At 43.7% G+C, this 13,282-nt stretch overlaps 1 protein-coding gene across 1 annotated transcript in view; it reads right to left on the reverse strand.

The window, feature by feature from the left end:
- Positions 1 to 426: 426 nt before the first annotated feature.
- The window catches only part of lhx5 (LIM homeobox 5), a 33,998-nt gene continuing 21,142 nt past the window's right edge, over positions 427 to 13,282 (reverse strand). Inside the window, exon 5 of the mRNA XM_039772302.1 lies at positions 427 to 808. Coding sequence (XP_039628236.1) covers positions 453 to 808 — 356 coding nt within the window. The 3' untranslated portion in view covers positions 427 to 452. The remainder of the gene's footprint in view (positions 809 to 13,282) is intronic.

Genomic DNA, 13,282 nt, shown 5'->3' on the forward strand with positions numbered 1-13,282 from the left:
ACCCTGTGTAAAGCACCTTCCCCTGTCCTTCACTGGGGCACAATGCCTACCGTAGAGAATGGGGTGAAGCTGGCAGTCGACAACAGGAGGGGGTCCTAATTACCAACTGCTTTTGTTTTATTTTTGTTTTTTAAATTGTATTTAATACCTCTGGTGCCATTTGAAGTACCCTCTATTGCCTGTGTGATCTCCAAAATCGGAGCCCCTCCTAGGGGGAGATGTCAGGATCTTCCTGGAGTACAGTTCTGGATCGGCGGTAGGGCCCAAACGGGAGTCCTGCATTGTTGTGTTGGTTTTGTTCTGGTGTCCTCTCTGCCGATGGTGGCATTCAGTCATCCAAAGGGTCCAAGTTCAGAAAGTCTCCACCGGTCAGGAGCACCAGGGTCCAGTGGCTGGACAAATGATAAATAGCGACCAGGCTGCAAGATCATCTTCTAATATTTTGTGGAGTTTTACCAAACCGCCGTTTCTCCCATTTCCTGTCCAGGGTGGGACAGGGGGGCACTGTAGCCCGAGTTGCTGGCCAGAGAGAAAGGCGGGCTAGGACCACCACTAAACACTTCCCCTGGGATAGGGTGCAGTGGACCAGTGAGGCCTGGCTCTGGACTAGGAGTGTCCGGGTGGGAGATCATGTCCGTGTACCTTTGGTTTTCGGAAGGGTGGTGACCTGAGATGGATCCCTCAAGCTGTCCAGGCCCCGAGCTGTTGAGGTAACTGGGGTCTGCCGGAGACTGTGCCTGCGAGGATGGAGGTCCATGCGGGAAAAAATCGTAATTTCCACTTGGTCCGTAGTACTCTCCTTGGTAGTCTGTGAAAAAGAGAAACAAGAAACGTGAGGAGGACACCAGGGCTGGCCGGACTTCCCTCTGGATTCGACGATTTGCCTGAAATAAATGTCAGGAGATGGCGACTAAATGGCAGCCCACTAAAACAAGTGGGGCACACCACCCATGAAGACCACATGAAAATTAGCACAAAGTGAAATGAATTCAAAATGGAAATCGCAAGAATGCTTTCGTGATCAACCCAGAGGGTACTTAAGGCTCCCACCAGCTTGGGAAGTCCTTGGAAATGTGACACTGTTTACATGATGCCAGTATGAGCTGCCACTTTTAAGTTGGATGCTTATACAGTGAAAGGCATCATATGAAATAAAGATTGCTTGTCATGCAATTAGATTTACAGCAAAAAAAAAGACACAAGGGGCTTATTCATTCCACATGCTGGAAAAAGTGCCACCTCTGAGTGCCCAATCTAATGGTAGACCCCACCAAACTAAGAGGTGGCATGGAGCAACTGCAGACTCGCCCATTAGAATCCCGTTCAGTTTTTAAGACCTCTCTCTGTGTCTGCTTGGGATTTTTGTCCCATGTTCCATTTGCTTTGGTGTGCCTTGGCACTGCACTGGCACCCCCGTCAGCACCCACAACCTTGAATTGAATAAAAAGGCTTGAAAATTGACCACAGGATAGACAGAGTCCCTAGTTGATGCCAGTTGTGAATCATTCATCTTGGTGAACTTAGGGCACAGCCCCCCCATCTCTTCACAATTGGCACCTCAGGACGGGCACATGAAATGCCCTTCTACAAGTGTAATGCATACATGTTGATTGCATTTTTAATTTTTTTGTTGATTTGAAGACTTGATCTTTTTAAGTACTAATTAAGGAACCCAATTCCGTTTAATTATTTATTCCCTTTCACTTATTAAACCTTTTGAAAAGGCTATCCCTTGGTGGTCCCATTATGAATTTATTCCCTCATCGTTCACCTGAGCTGATTTCCCTTGTAAGAAATGTTACCAGGCCAGGGGCTTTACTGGTTTGCTTTGGGTAAGAGCTTGATGGTGCCCTCCCATCCACCAATCAATATCCATGCATAAAGTTCAATTATTATATAGCGCCTTTTGCAGTAGAAGTGCTCTACTTGAATGGGTGGGTCCAAAAGGGCCTTTCAAAGTAAAATGCATTTTTGGATGCCTGCCAGTGTGGCCCTTTCTAGCTGGCAGAGGTTATTGGATGCAATACCACCATGGATGCCAAGGGGACATGCCACCTCTTAAAGATTAATGACAGGTTTATCAAATAACACTAACCTTAATTTTAAAAGGACAGTTGTTTGTCGGAGGGGGGCACCATGGTGCAGTGATTCGCACCAGCATCTCACACTACACAATATCCTTCAAGCTAGGTGTGTATGTTTTACACAAGAAGGGGTACCCAAGGGGTACCCAGGGTGGGGGCACCAATTCAATTTTGTAATGAAACATGCCCCGTGGCTTACAAAATTTGACACAGATAGACCTCAAGGTGTGGATTTACACTGAGGACTAACAGGTGGTTTTAAGAATTTGTAATAATATAAAAATGATGTATTTTTATATGGCACCTATCCCATTCTCAAAGCTCTCTGCTTTATATATTGGGTTGTGTGTTACTACTAAAATTTGTAAATTTCCCTGCTAGAATTCAAGTGCCCATTGCTCTACCCAAACTGACTTTGCCCATCCCAGCCTGTCACTCTTGTGCAGTTTGCATGTTCTCCCCGTGTCCATATAGCGCATGCAAAAAACACACAAGTTAAGTTGATTGAGTAGGTGAGTGTGTGTGTGTGTGTGCCCTGTGAAGGACTGGCACCCCCTACAGGGTCATATTGGAACCTTGTATTAGTATAAATTGTTTTTGAAAAGGAGTTGGCACACAAATCTGAGGAATCAATTTTGCCACAAATATGCTTCTACTCCTCAATATCTTCTGGTATGCATTCACCAGATCGCTGCCAGGCACAATAGTAGGATCAGCCCCCGAGTGTGCCAGGCTGATTTTGGATACTTTATGTTGATGTTTGTCATCTGATTTCATGAGACACTAGACTGGGTACTTGGGCAGCAACGGGCATAGCTCAGGAATTGCCGATGGGTGGGATGCCCATTCATTTCGTGGCAATCATCATTTGTTCATTCATTTTGAAATCTTCTTATTCCAATCTGAGAATTAGGTTGGGAGTGGGGTGTAACAGTCTGTTCTGGTAGTGCTGGGTGAAAGGTGCGAAACTACACTGGGTACTGTGCCATGCCAGCATAGGGCACACTCGCCCCACAGCCAATCACTGGTTCATCGATTGTGTTAATAAACTGAAATTGCAAGGTTCCATTTAAATGAGCTGTGCGTTTAAACAAATCTGGGGGCTCATTCTGTAATTTAGATATTTGTAAAGACACATTTCTTGTGAACTTGTTACAGCACTCCGAGTCTCACTGAAAGGTGCTACATAAAAGTAACCGGAAGTGTATCTAGAACAGAGAAATAACCCAACCAGCACGACTTTTAGGAAGTCCTTGAAGAAACTCCACTAAATTACAGGGAGAACATGTAATACCCTCCCAAGCAAGGGCCAGGGGGTCTCAGTAAATGCTGGGGCTTCCCTCTCCCAGTCCGAGGGCAATTTTCTCATCATTAGTGATAGGAGAGGAAAGCCCACACAGACACAAAGAGAACATGCAAACTCCATACGGACAGCGCCCAGGAGTAGTACTAAAAGCTACAGCTCCCCTCTCCCAAAGATAGTTGTCACGCCACTCATTTTCACCAACAAGACCCCCACGTCTGTTAGTTCAAGCTCATGAAATGGTGAGGTAGAGGCAGGGAATGAACCTGCATCCCAAAATGAATGGTCTTCAGCACACTGTAATCAACATGATTGAAAAGGAATGGGATTTGAATCCTGGATGCCGGATCCATACAGAGGCAGTACTACTCACTGTGCCACCATGCCACCCACAGAGATTCACGTTCTTTTATTCTGAGCCTTTTATATATATATATATATAATTTCCATCATTAAATGTAATACTATACAAATCAGAATAAAATGTACGCTTAGAAAATGAATATTGTCCACGTGTCACCGGGCTTGTGGAGAAGCGTTGAAATGTTTTACGCGGCCACCGCGCCATGCTCTCTCCTCCTCATCTCTCAGACACCTTGATGTTATTTTGTGCAATCCTCTGCACACTGCGCTTCCGAAAAGAGCTCCCACCGAGGAGACGACCCCCACCCGCTCAAAAGCACTGATGGCTTTCAAGCCTGTGGGGAGAGAAATGCTTTGTTGGAAAATGAACAAGTGCTCAGGTCTAAGACAAATCGGCCATCAAACGGTCACTGGAAGTGCAGGCGAAGTGCCGCAAATCCTGGGCGCTAGACGGCGGGGTAATGGGCTGCCACACACCGATACGATCAGCTCACTTTTACAAGGCTTCGATCAATCCCTCTGTCCATTAACGGTGACGCGGCAGATTGCCACTCCGGCTCTTCGGGAGGGAAAAGAAAGTGAAAACAACCATCCGAATCGGAGGCAAGAAAATGTCTAATGGGGAGGTAAGGACGGACTCGTCTAAAAGCCAAGAGCTCTGCGCCTTCACCGCCCGTCCGTTATCAGTCGTGGTTAGCGAAATTCAGACTATGGCCAGGAACTGAATTTAACTTGGTTATCTCCGGAATCTGACCTGCAGGGGGCGCTCGTCCATCGCATTCACCTTCTTCAAACCCCAATCGTACCGGTGTGTGGTTAGCGATTCACCTGTTAATATGCGGGGGGTGTGGCCAGTAATAAATAATGTAAATTTCAGCCAATTTCGGGTCCAGGATTCAGCCACTCAAGCACAATTATCATCATGGGCGACGTTTCTTCAATCGCGCAAAGGTTTATTGAGTTATCATGTCCAAGTACAGCCACGCGTGTTAATGACATATCCATATTTATTTTCTTTCTCTGGACCAATGCTGTTTATGTATCTCTTCAATATCGCATTTTTTTTCCAGGCAGTGTCATCGAGTTTATTGGGTGCTAGACTGTGCAGCTGGAGTACTGATTGGTCAGCCATTTCCTGAGTCCGAATTAACAGATGTGAGGACTTTTTTGTGAAAATAAGCGGTGTGCCTTCGTATTGTGTGGGGTGGGCTGGCACTCCGTACCATCAGTTTCAGTGGCAGGCTACTGGTGTTTAAGGACTGCATACTGGTGTGTACCGAGATTTTGTACTCCAAGCAGGACCACTCACGCCTCCTCTGAAGACCCCCAGTATTTAATACAGTGTCCTCGAGCATAATCTAACATTCAAGAGGGACCCCCTGCCTCTCTTGTATTCGATATTTAATACAAGATATGACTGTCTGAATGATCAAAATTTCAAAAGGGAAACTCCCATCCTCTGAAGACCCCCATATTTAGCATTTAACACAATATATGCCTCTTCCAATGACCCTCCAGTATTCAACATTTTATTCAATCCATGATACACAATATGATTGAAACTCCAAGGGGGGTGGGCACCCTGCCTCCTCCTTTTGACTCATTATTTAATACTTGATACAATAAATGATTATCTGTGAGGTCAAAACTGCAAGGAAGACCCCTTGCCTCCTCCAATGCCCCCAATATTCAATATTTAATTCAGTGTGACTCTCAGCGTGATCAAAACTGCAAGGGGGGACCTCTTCTCTGATGACCCCTACAACATTCAATATTATATTGAACTGTCAGTGTGATTGAAACTGCAAGGGGGAACCCCTGCCTCCTTCAACGACACCCCCATCCATATTCAGTATTTATTACAATATGCCACTCTGCATGGTTGAAACTCCAAGGGGACCCCCTTTCCCTTCTAAAGACCCCCATAATATCCAATATTTAATACATCCTAACATTCTCCGTGCAATCAAAATTGCAAAGGGGGGGGGGGACTACTGCCACCTCTGACTGTCCACCCAGTATTCAATATTTAATTTAACATATGACTCAATCCAGACTCCAATATTTAACATGACCATCTGAACACAACAAGAAGGACCCCCAGTTACTTTGCTTCAGTTCAAGCACTGGTTTGCATGTTCTCCCAGTGGCCGAGTGGGTTCTCCCCCGACATCCCTAAAGAGGTGAAGGTTGGGTTAACGGGAGATTCCAGATTGACCCCGTTTTGTGTGCTCGCGATTGGGAGGGTGGCGGTTATGCGCTGCTTCCTGGCTTGTGCCCGATGCTACTGGGATAGGCGGTGGTCTCCATGCCCCCGAATCGCATTAACCGGATCAGTGATGGTAACGTTGTGTTACGCGACTTCAGACAAACGCTTATCATTGCAGGCAACGTTGGTCAGCAGTTCACCACGACCACGGGTTAATTTACTGAGGAAGACCCCGTCAAATCCTTACCGTCCAAACTCTGTGGTTGCTTATTAAGAAACCCTGAATGCACGCTGTCATTCGACTTTCTAAGGTGAGGGGGATTTCAACATGTGGATGATTGTCTCATTTCACCGGTGAACAGGCCTTCCTTAGTTCGGTGTGACCATTCATTTGATTTGCATACGACGTTAATTAAGAAAATGCACCGGAAAGGAGCCTTTGGGTTTAGTGCGATACTACGCTGAAAATGAGTCATACAGGAACTTCTAAATAAACGGGACGCCTTTCGTGGTCTCACGGGCTTTGGATCCTGGGGAGCGGGTGGTGGTTGGGCTTTAAAGCGGGTGGTCATTTCTGGTAAAGTCAGCCATTGGAGGTCGCTGTACAAACCCATGGCTTCTTGGAAGGGAATGAATGAATGAAGCTTCCTCATTATAAGACCGCCTTAAATGTCCAACGATATACAACCATTGCCATTTTTCAACTTATCGAAATGCACGTTTTCACTGGAACTGCCTTCTTTGTTCCTGGAGCTGTGTGTTTCTCCCCGGGACCCCCTGTCAAAACCTTCTGTCGCCTCCCCTGCCCTCCCTTATAATAAAGCAATAAAGCGCGTTCTGATAGACAGATAGTAGTTAATTTGTCCCGGAGGGGAAATCGTTTAAAAGTGCCCGTCGGGTTCGAGGCATTTGTGGTTACGAGTCCCCCCGATCAATGTTTAGGATGGCTGTAAAAGAATCCATCTGCTCGCCTTTTTTTTTTTCTTTTTCTTGAAGCGCGTATTCCAGTTCAGGATCGCGAGCCGATGGAGCCGATCCATGCAGCAAAGTACGCAAAACCCGGATTAATACTGGACGGGACTGGGCGGCTGGTCAAAGTAGCGAAACGTGTACGTGTTTAAAATGTGAAGACAACATGCAGAGAACGTGCGCCCTCCACACAGATATACGTCAAATTCTAAGGCGATCCGGTGGAGTCGTCAGGGCAGCGGTGCCAACCCTGAATTATTAAGAAGGTCGCTAAGAGACGCTGCGTAGTTTCTCCCGTGCACTTCTTCGCCATTTTCTCATTATGTACTCCACAATTATTAATAGTCAACCGCCGACCTTGGAATTCCTCAATATGGAAATACAAGTATCGGGATTACGACAATATATTTGTATGGCCCTATGGTGGAATGGCGCCCCGTCCAGGTATTGTCCCTGCCTTGTGCCCGGGCCTTGCAGAGATGGACTGCCGTTACCCCGCGAGCCTCGTATGATGGATCGTGTAGGTGTCGCCAGTCAGATTTTGCTTTAAATGGAAATATTGTATTCTTTTATCTCAGTGGCAAACACGACACTGTGAAAGGTTCGCATGCATTAGCTGGATTAGGAAATACGCGTTATATTTATTCATTCATTTTTTTTGTCTTTAAATATAACGAACAAATGTACAGACTTGTTCTCTTGGTTTTAATCCGTCATTTGAAACCCACGCTGTCCCATAATTATACATATTGTGCGCTCATTTTGGCACGCCGGCTTGTGCGCGCCGCTCCTGCGCACCTTGCATTTTAATCTCCGCTACCGAGATGGCTCGTCGACTGATGCTGGCACTTCACCATCTTAATCACGTTTTTCAATTAACAAGTTTCTTTCTTCCAGTCCCCGTTTTCGTGTTTTCATTTCAGTGGATGGCCGAAGGGAACCTTGGATTTTGTGATTTTTTTTTTTTGTCTCCAGCATGTGTAGCAGACTAATGAGGACATGACAAATAAACGGCGCTCGCTTCTTGCGCACTTTTTTTTTTCTAACCGGGTATGCAAATCACTTCGGTGGAACGTTCGTTTCGGAGTGTGCTGACATTTGTATATGTGGTTAGTTTTTTTGAACGAATAGATTGATATACTCTTAAAAAATAAAGGACTAAAATAGCTCCTTTAACGGCTCGTGAGGTAAAACCACTGCCTGATAAAGAACCGCTTCATTCTGGGAAGGCGTCTATGATATGAAATTTGTGGTTTATGTGGAAAAAACGGATATCTTTAACGTGATGTCGACGCGATACCGAGAGAACGTTACTAAATACACTCAGAGTCCTTATTAAATCGTGAGGGATTTCACAAATCGGTAATCAATTGTACATAGTTAAAGGACCTGCTAGGGATCTAAATTTAAAGAAAAATCTTTCTCAAACTTTTCATGTCGATGCCTCTTTAGGGAATCAAAATTGTTCCGCTGTGACATCACTCAGAACAACCACCTTGGCACCCTAACATTAAAGAATTCAGCTGGGATAGACGATAGAAACGCCATTGCATTGTTTTTTCTGAATTCGCCTCCCCTACAGCATGTGTGTGTGTGTGTTCTTTACACAGTTTCACACTCTTAGTTCAAACTCAACAGAATGTGACCCATGCACATATCTCACTTTGTTAGGCCTCTTTAGAACGCTAAATTTTGTCCCTGGATGTTCCTTTTTTTGGGGGGTGGGGGGACCGGGTCCTTTTCAAGTGAATTTTAGGGACGGCACCTTTTCCGTGATTTTCAGCCCTGAAATTATTTTAATAAATTTAATTTGTCTCTGGGAAGGTATTATAAGAAACCCCATTAATAGAAGTTAGAGAGACATCTGCCATAAACCTACTTAAGTCGGCAACGCCGGGGGGCTGCTGCTAGTAAGAAATATTTGAAAATGTAGGCGTGCGGGTATGTATGTGAAGTGCATACATACTATAGGAGAGATATGTAACATTTATGTGCATGATTTGTATCTTTATACTAATATATATATATATATATATATATATATATATATATATATATATATATATATATATTATATGTGTGTGTAAGTATTAGAAGTGCGAGTGTGTGTACTATATATATTTTACTTATGCTTAATACACGGATAGGCGTGTTTTGTTGAATTTGTGTATGACATCAATGTTTATATGGAGTGTGTGTACATATATATAATATATGTGTGTGTGTGTGTGTGTATATATATATATGGAAAGATTGGAACGCATAAACAATTGTTCATTGTTAATGTAACTTTTATGATTTGATTTTACTGTGTATGTATAATATATGGATGGATGTGTTATGCATATATAATACATGTACACATATGTTTGTGTTTATGTATGTTTATTAATTCTGTATTTAGGTGTGTGTGTATGTATATATATGTGTGTGTGTGTATATACAAACATTATATATACATACACACTTCTCTCTCTCTCTCTTTCTTTTATATATATATATATATATATATATATATATATATATATATATATATAGGTGTGTATGTATATATAATATTTGTGTATGTAATTACTATATATACTTTCTGTGTGTGGTGGACGAAGGAACGAGCCCACCCGTCTCCTCCAAGCAGGATTGTCTCACTTTTCTCACTTCTTACCTCAATTACAAGTATAACATCGAGAGTATTCACAGCGAATTTTTAAAATAAATATATGCGTGATAAACATCTATTTGAACTTTTTTTTTATTATTTTTCTTCCATGTCAGCATAAAAAATAAGCCCCTGTTTTGTTTTGTTTTTTTTCCATACAGGCATCAGTTAAATGTTCGCGTTGTTTTAACGTGTAAGTGTTTGCTGCCGAGGCGTCATCCAGTTCTGCGGTGTTAGTATTATTTATGGAGAGAATTCCAAGGAGTTTGAAGATTCGCATTCTTGTTGTTATTCGTTTCTATATACTAGTAAATTAATAACAATGAATTAAACATAGACCATTTAGCTAATCAGACAGTTAGTCTGAAAAGTTAGTTGTGAAAAACAAAACCGTTTAATCCCCAACGCCTGCCATTTGTGTCCCGTTTGACGATCCGATCGCCGCTTTTTTATTTTACTATGAAATCGTTTCAGACTTCGGATGGGCCAAAAATAATTTTCATTTTTAAACTGAGCCTAAATGCACACTAATTGATGTTTCATTAAAAGCAGCACCGTTCAGTATTTATTTCTTTTTGGAGATGTAATGTAAATTGCAGTTTAATTTTAAGTATTGTTGGATGCGAATATACCGCTGAGTCCCTTCTTCTGATAACTTCTTTTTGTCGTATCTTTAGATGGTGATCATTTGCTGGCTTTTATATATATATATATGTATGTATATATATTTTGTCTTTTTGCCGATCTGCACAAGTAGACAAATCCACACACGGATGGAGGCCGGGGGTGTGTTCCAACAAATAGCAAACAGAAGAGCCCGTTCTCTGAAAGTGACCTTCCATATGCTGCTGGAGCTCGGAGGTAATTGGAACAAATGCTGCTTCAATGGGTTACAAAGGGCTGCAGCTGGATCTTTGTTCCCAGAAAACAGAGGAAGGCGGCACAGAAAGGGAGGGCGCGTTGGAAAGGAGCGCAGTATGTGTGCGTGTGAGTGTGTGTGTGTGTGTGTGTGTGTGTGTGTGAGAGAGAGAGACTGGGGGGGTCACAAGGCTTAGGCTCAGCAGAGACGGCTTTATCACAATGTCCTTTCTGGTTTGTTTTACAGCAGGGTGCTGCCTTTCGCAGGGGCTGGAGCGGAATCTCTGACGGAGGGGATTAAAGAAACCCCAACAGGGTGGGAGTGATTACGGAGCAAGAGGCTCAAGCAGATGCCGCCTAAAAGCTGGCAAAGTCATGGCAACCGATCGCAGCTTCCGTGGGCTAATCGGAGCCATCCAGAATACTAAGCGTGGATGAAGAGCGGCTAACTACCGCACGGGATACGCGCGTTTGCAAAGGTGGTCGCGGCGTTTGATTTCCTCTGTCCATGCCAGCGTCCGCATTCCGTTAAATGTGTGCACAATCGCAGAGAATAAAACTCCCTTCTGATCAAGTGCGGTTTACAGATGCGGGTTTTTAAGTTATAAACGACAACTGGCACTCAAGGCTCCGTTACGCGCCGTTTTCCCCGTCACGTCCAACACACTCGTGTTCCCACCTCACTCTCATTTGTGAGGGGGGTCTTTGTGCCAAGTCGCTTAACCTCTTCGGTGACTGTAAGCGTTTTAAGGGTAAAACCAAGCGCCCTCCAAGGCCGCCAACCTGAGTGGGTAATGATTTCAAACGATTGCAAGAAGATAATCGTTTGTTTATTATTATTATTATTATTATTATTATTATTATTATTATTATTTCTGAACCGTCAACGTGTTTCACCAAAGTTGATTTTATTAATAACTTAGGCCCACTCTAAACTGAATTGTGTACTTCTGTACAGTTTCAACACATCAAGTTTGGTTAAAGTCATTTATTTATTCAAATACACGAATAAACGACTCCACCATGAGGCTTTACTTGTGATATTTCAACAGTTATATTCGACTACATGTTTAGATTAAGCTGACCACTCAATACTTTGCTTTGTGTTCCTAGAAAGTTGCCCAGAAAGAGTTGGCACTCCAAAGCCCCATCGTCAATGCCACCTGAGAAGATCTTCACTCTTAAAATAAAGGTACCACAGCAGTTTTTCAGAGCAGTGTCATAGGTGGTTCAGAAAAGGTCCAGAAAGACCCTTTATTCGTTTAGACCCGTAACAGGTTTCAGAAAGGAACAGTCACATCTATGAAACACCAAGGGGTCCCTGATGTCCAAAAGGACTCTTGCCATATGATTATCAACTCTTGGCTCAGATTTTCCTCAGCATCTCTCAGAGCAGAGACGTTTCAGTTTTGTCCACTTGAACCCTTTTCAGAGCCCAAAGAGCCCCTTTCATATGTTAAGAACCCTTGTCAAGCAATGGGAGAACCACAGTAAACCAGAGCTTGTTAATCCCACTGCTGCCACCAATAGTTTGAGGCCTTCTGAGCCCCAACACAACCCGGACCACCTCCTCAGCTAACTGTCAGTCCTCCTCCACCAGCGCCATCCATTTATTTTAATTCTGTGTGAACATTGAATGTCAACTCGATCCAATCACTTTCTTATGGCAAAGGTGTGTTTCATTTTTTTAGTTCACATAAGAAAATGTTCAATTGAACTCATGAGATGTGCCTTCATAAATTCAACAGAAGCTCATTCTTGATTCTGTAGACATTTTGAAGCTTTACACCCTACCAGAACATCTAGAAATGACATCACCAATATCCTGTCACATCGATCAGGGCTTGTTAATCCCACTGCTGCCACCAATAGTTTGAGGCCTTCTGAACCCCAAAACACCCGGACCACCTCCTCAGCTAATTGTCAATTCTCCTCCACCAGGTGGCACCGAGTGACTTCCAGTTGTTTTTATTGAATGTCAACTTGATGACATCACTTTAAGGTGACGGCGCATTTCATTTTTTTAGTTCACATTTGAAACACAAATATGAAGATTTTCAATTGAAGCCTTGTGCCTCCGTATATTCAGCAGAGGCTCGTCCTTGTCAACGTTGCAGCAATCCTGAGGCCATCGAAACTTTCTAAAGCTTTATGCCCTACCAGACCTACCATAAACCAAATCACAAATATCCAAATTTTATTGTGTGACCAGCGGTGTTACTGGACTTTGCCTGGGAAATTCCCTAAGCCCCCCGACCGTCATAGTGCCAGGAGGAAAAGCTGTAACTGAAGGGTGATTCCAGATGGCGGAGGCCAGTGAGTGCCCACTTTAGAAACTGGCCTGGGATGTCAGGTTTAATCTGAGGTGCCTTCATAGACCATGTGGAACCGTACAGGCAAAACCCCATATGGCAGTCCACTGCCCCCTCTGTGGACCCCCGGGTCACATTGGTGGAATTTGGTGTGCTGTAACTTTGTAATTCATGTTAGGGTGACAGTGAGGAAGCAGGGTGGGCAACTGTGACCTCCACGCTGTTTTCTTGGTTTCTCAGTCATACCACCCCGAAGGTCTTTACAGATTCAGCGTAATTTCCACAGTGAAAAAATGGCATTTGTTGCTAATATTGAAAGCAGAGCCCACTCACAACACACACCAACCACACCCTTAAAGGATGCCATAGGGGAGCCATTTTTGGTTCCCAAAAGAACCTTTGACATGAAGGTTCCAGAAGGACCCTCTATCAGTCTGATCTGTAGCAAGCTCCATAAATAGCTATGGACAGATGATAACATGTCATGTCATTTATTTAATCTGCTTAATCCAGACCAGGGTTACGGGG

Source organism: Polypterus senegalus, chromosome 12, assembly GCF_016835505.1.
Source record: "Polypterus senegalus isolate Bchr_013 chromosome 12, ASM1683550v1, whole genome shotgun sequence".
Classification (NCBI taxonomy): Eukaryota; Metazoa; Chordata; class Cladistia; order Polypteriformes; family Polypteridae; genus Polypterus; species Polypterus senegalus.